Source organism: Anomaloglossus baeobatrachus, chromosome 9 (assembly GCF_048569485.1).
Source record: "Anomaloglossus baeobatrachus isolate aAnoBae1 chromosome 9, aAnoBae1.hap1, whole genome shotgun sequence".
Classification (NCBI taxonomy): Eukaryota; Metazoa; Chordata; class Amphibia; order Anura; family Aromobatidae; genus Anomaloglossus; species Anomaloglossus baeobatrachus.
The window spans coordinates 211,735,655-211,740,450 of record NC_134361.1 but is presented as its reverse complement, the minus strand read 5'-3'; the positions used below and the strand labels follow the sequence as shown (position 1 = coordinate 211,740,450).

The 4,796-nt window shown below is 47.0% G+C and overlaps 1 protein-coding gene across 1 annotated transcript in view; it reads right to left on the bottom strand.

The window, feature by feature from the left end:
* AIF1L (allograft inflammatory factor 1 like) overlaps positions 1-4,796 on the bottom strand; it is a 34,299-nt gene that overhangs the window by 20,410 nt on the left and 9,093 nt on the right. The window contains exon 3 of the mRNA XM_075322917.1: positions 3,001-3,067. Coding sequence (XP_075179032.1) covers positions 3,001-3,067 — 67 coding nt within the window. The remainder of the gene's footprint in view (positions 1-3,000; positions 3,068-4,796) is intronic.

Here is a 4,796-nt window from a genome sequence, read left to right as displayed (position 1 = left end):
TTTCAGGACTTGGTGATTGATCCTTATGTCTGTGCGTTCATTGCCCCGTACTCTGCAGTGATGGGGGCTCGCGCCGGACTCCCATCACAGGACCACTACCGGCAGCTGTGTGACCAGACTGCACTGAGCTGCTGCAGCGCATCCTCCACGTCCGGCTTTACTCATCCGCTCCCAAGTGGAAGCTGGAGGTTCCTGCCGCGACTGCAGAAGAGGGAACAGCTGAGCGCAGAACACACAATGGAGACCTTGTGGAGCCGCACGGAGGAAACCAGGAGAGGCCACGACGGCCGCGGCTCCAGAGCGACCGCGCCAAACCCCAAACCCCCAGCCATAATGTTACCAGAGGACAAGGGTCCAAGCCGAGGGCGAGAAGTCATATACCAGCTGTGTATACAGGAGATGCCCAGGTTATACCGGCTGTACATATATAATTATATACAGGAGATGCCCAGGTTATACCGGCTGTACATATATAATTATATACAGGAGATGCCCAGGTTATACCGGCTGTACATATATAATTATATACAGGAGATGCCCAGGTTATACCAGCTGTACATATATAATTATATACAGGAGATGCCCGGGTTATACCGGCTGTACATATATAATTATATACAGGAGATGCCCAGGTTATACCGGCTGTACATATATAATTATATACAGGAGATGCCCGGGTTATACCGGCTGTACATATATAATTATATACAGGAGATGTCTGGGTTATACCGGCTGTGCATATATAATTATATACAGGAGATGCCCGGGTTATACCGGCTGTACATATATAATTATATACAGGAGATGCCCAGGTTATACCGGCTGTACATATATAATTATATACAGGAGATGCCCAGGTTATACCGGCTGTACATATATAATTATATACAGGAGATGCCCGGGTTATACCGGCTGTACATATATAATTATATACAGGAGATGTCCGGGTTATACCGGCTGTGCATATATAATTATATACAGGAGAGGCCCGGGTTATACCGGCTGTACATATATAATCATATACAGGAGATGCCCTGGTTATACCGGCTGTACATATATAATTATATACAGGAGATGCCCGGGTTATACCGGCTGTACATATATAATTATATACAGGAGATGCCCGGGTTATACCGGCTGTACATATATAATTATATACAGGAGATGCCAGGTTATACCGGCTGTACATATATAATTATATACAGGAGATACCCAGGTTATACCGGCTGTACATATATAATTATATACAGGAGATGCCCAGGTTATACCGGCTGTACATATATAATTATATACAGGAGATGTCCAGGTTATACCGGCTGTACATATATAATTATATACAGGAGATGCCCGGGTTATACTGGCTGTACATATATAATTATATACAGGAGATGCCCGGGTTATACCGGCTGTACATATATAATTATATACAGGAGATGCCCGGGTTATACCGGCTGTACATATATAATTATATACAGGAGATGCCCGGGTTATACCGGCTGTACATATATAATTATATACAGGAGATGCCCGGGTTATACCGGCTGTACATATATAATTATATACAGGAGATGCCCAGGTTATACCGGCTGTACATATATAATTATATACAGGAGATGCCCGGGTTATACCGGCTGTACATATATAATTATATACAGGAGATGCCCGGGTTATACCGGCTGTACATATATAATTATATACAGGAGATGCCCAGGTTATACCGGCTGTACATATATAATTATATACAGGGGATGCCCGGGTTATACCAGCTGTACATATATAATTATATACAAGAGATGCCCGGGTTATACCAGCTGTACATATATAATTATATACAGGAGATGCCAGGTTATACCGGCTGTACATATATAATTATATACAGGAGATGCCCGGGTTATACCGGCTGTACATATATAATTATATACAGGAGAGGCCCGGGTTATACCGGCTGTACATATATAATCATATACAGGAGATGCCCTGGTTATACCGGCTGTACATATATAATTATATACAGGAGATGCCCAGGTTATACCGGCTGTACATATATAATTATATACAGGGGATGCCCAGGTTATACCAGCTGTACATATATAATTATATACAAGAGATGCCCGGGTTATACCAGCTGTACATATATAATTATATACAGGAGATGCCAGGTTATACCGGCTGTACATATATAATTATATACAGGAGATGCCCAGGTTATACCGGCTGTACATATATAATTATATACAGGAGAGGCCCGGGTTATACCGGCTGTACATATATAATCATATACAGGAGATGCCCTGGTTATACCGGCTGTACATATATAATTATATACAGGAGATGCCCGGGTTATACCGGCTGTACATATATAATTATATACAGGAGATGCCCGGGTTATACCGGCTGTACATATATAATTATATACAGGAGATGCCCGGGTTATACCGGCTGTACATATATAATTATATACAGGAGATGCCCGGGTTATACCGGCTGTACATATATAATTATATACAGGAGATGCCCGGGTTATACCGGCTGTACATATATAATTATATACAGGAGATGCCCGGGTTATACCGGCTGTACATAATATACAGGAGATGCCCGGGTTATACCGGCTGTACATAATATACAGGAGATGCCCGGGTTATACCGGCTGTACATATATAATATACAGGAGATGCCCGGGTTATACCGGCTGTACATATATAATTATATACAGGAGATGCCCAGGTTATATACCTCAGGGGAGGAGCCATAATTAGGGGGAGGGGCTGAGGTAGGGAGGAGCCATAATTAGGGGGAGGGGCTGAGGTAGGGAGGAGCCATAATTAGGGGGAGGGGCTGAGGTAAGGAGGGGCCATAATTAGGGGGAGGGGCTGAGGTAGGGAGGAGCCATAATTAGGGGGAGGGGCTGAGGTAAGGAGGAGCCATAATTAGGGGGAGGAGCCATAATTGGGGGAGGGGCTGAGGTAAAGCTTTTATTGCTCACAGTTTGATGCTCACTTTTTGCCAGGATGAGTTTCTCCTCGATGTCCTCCTCGTCCATGTACTTCTCATCTGCAAGGAATTCCTGTAAAGTAGTAAGGACAGACATGTCACTCCTTGTGAGGCTCCTGGAGCAGTTCGGTTTCCCCTGAAGATCCATTCTTGTCTCTATGGATGTGCAGATACCGAATAGTAAATATTGTCTTTGTCACTTGCAGTACCATTTTTCACCACATAGTTAGTAATCACCATCATTGAAACCCATGCAACAGCGCCCCCTTCTATACACTATAAAGTATTACTTTTCAAAATACTGTAAAAAGTAAAAAAAAGTCCCCCAGAAATATCAGTCATGTTGTTGTAATCAGTAAGAATAGATCTATGATGAGTCCTTCATTCTAAAGCCGGGCCTGCCATCCCTTTAATAGCCGCATCCAGCCCTGCTGCTTTATGGTGGGGGTTGTAGTGATTCATTAAGCTCTTGTGTGCAGAGATAACCATATTTGCTATTTGCCTTCTCTTTTATGCAAGATCCTTTTTATTACTTCTCTTTAATCACCAGGAAAAAAACAAAATAAAAGATAAAAACCACTGAAATCCACGTGACGGGAAAGTGAGGGATTAATGAGGAACTAACGAAGTGCAGAAAGGGAAATGTCCTCCAGCAGCGTCCCTGAGATAGCAATCCTGACCTTGTGTATTATCAACGAGCGATCATTTCTTATTCAGTCATTTCTTCGTTGTTCTTGATCCTGGTAAAGCTGGGGGACATGTCGGCTGGGTGAATTGTTGGGGGGGGAGGTGATGTGACGGGTCGGGTGGGTGACGGGTTGACTGGGTGAGCTGTTGGCTTGGTGTTGGGTGGGTGACATGTCAGGTGATGTGTCGTGGGGGTGACGTGTCAGGTGATTTGACGGGTTGGCTGGGTGACAGCTTGGTGTCGGGTGGGTGGCATGTTGGGTAAAGGGTCAGCTGGGTGACGGGTTCGGGTGGGGTGTGTGAGCTGTTGGCTTGGTGTCAGGTGGTTGACTTGTCAGGTGATGTGACGGGTGGGTGATGGGTCGGCTGGGTGACGGGTCAGGTGGGTGAGCTGTTGGCTTGGTGTTTGGTGGTTGACGTGTCAGGTGATGTGTCGGGGGGTGATGGGTCGGCTGGGTGAGCTGTTGGCTTGGTGTCGGGTGGGTGACGTGTCAGGTGATCGGTCGGCTGGGTGACGGGTTGGGTGGGTGAGCTGGTTGGGTGGGTGAGCTGTCTGCTTGGTGTCGGCTGGTTGACATGTCAGGTGAAGTGTCGGGGGTTGAAGTGTCAGCTGGGTGATGGATCGGGTGGGGAACAGGTCGGCTGGGTGAGCTGTTGGTTTGGTGTTGGGTGGTTGACGTGTCAGGTGAAGTGTCAGCTGGGTGATAGATCGGGTGGGGAACAGGTCGGCTGGGTGAGCTGTTGGCTTGGTGTCAGGTGGGTGCCATGTTGGGTGGGTGAGCTGTCTGCTTGGTGTTGGGTGGTTTGACGTGTCGGGGATGAAGTGTCAGCTGGGTGATGGATCGGGTGGGGGACAGGTCGGCTGGGTGAGCTGTTGGCTTGGTGTTTGGTGGGTGACGTATCAGGTGATGTGTCGGGGGTGACGGGTTGGCTGGCTGAGCTGTTGGCTTGGTGTCGGGTGGGTGACGGGTTGGCTGGCTGAGCTGTTGGCTTGGTGTCGGGTGGGTGACGGGTTGGCTGGCTGAGCTGTTGGCTTGGTGTCGGGTGGGTGACGGGTTGGCTGGCTGAGCTGTTGGCTTGGTGTCGGGTGGGTGACGGGTCGGCTGGGTGAGCTG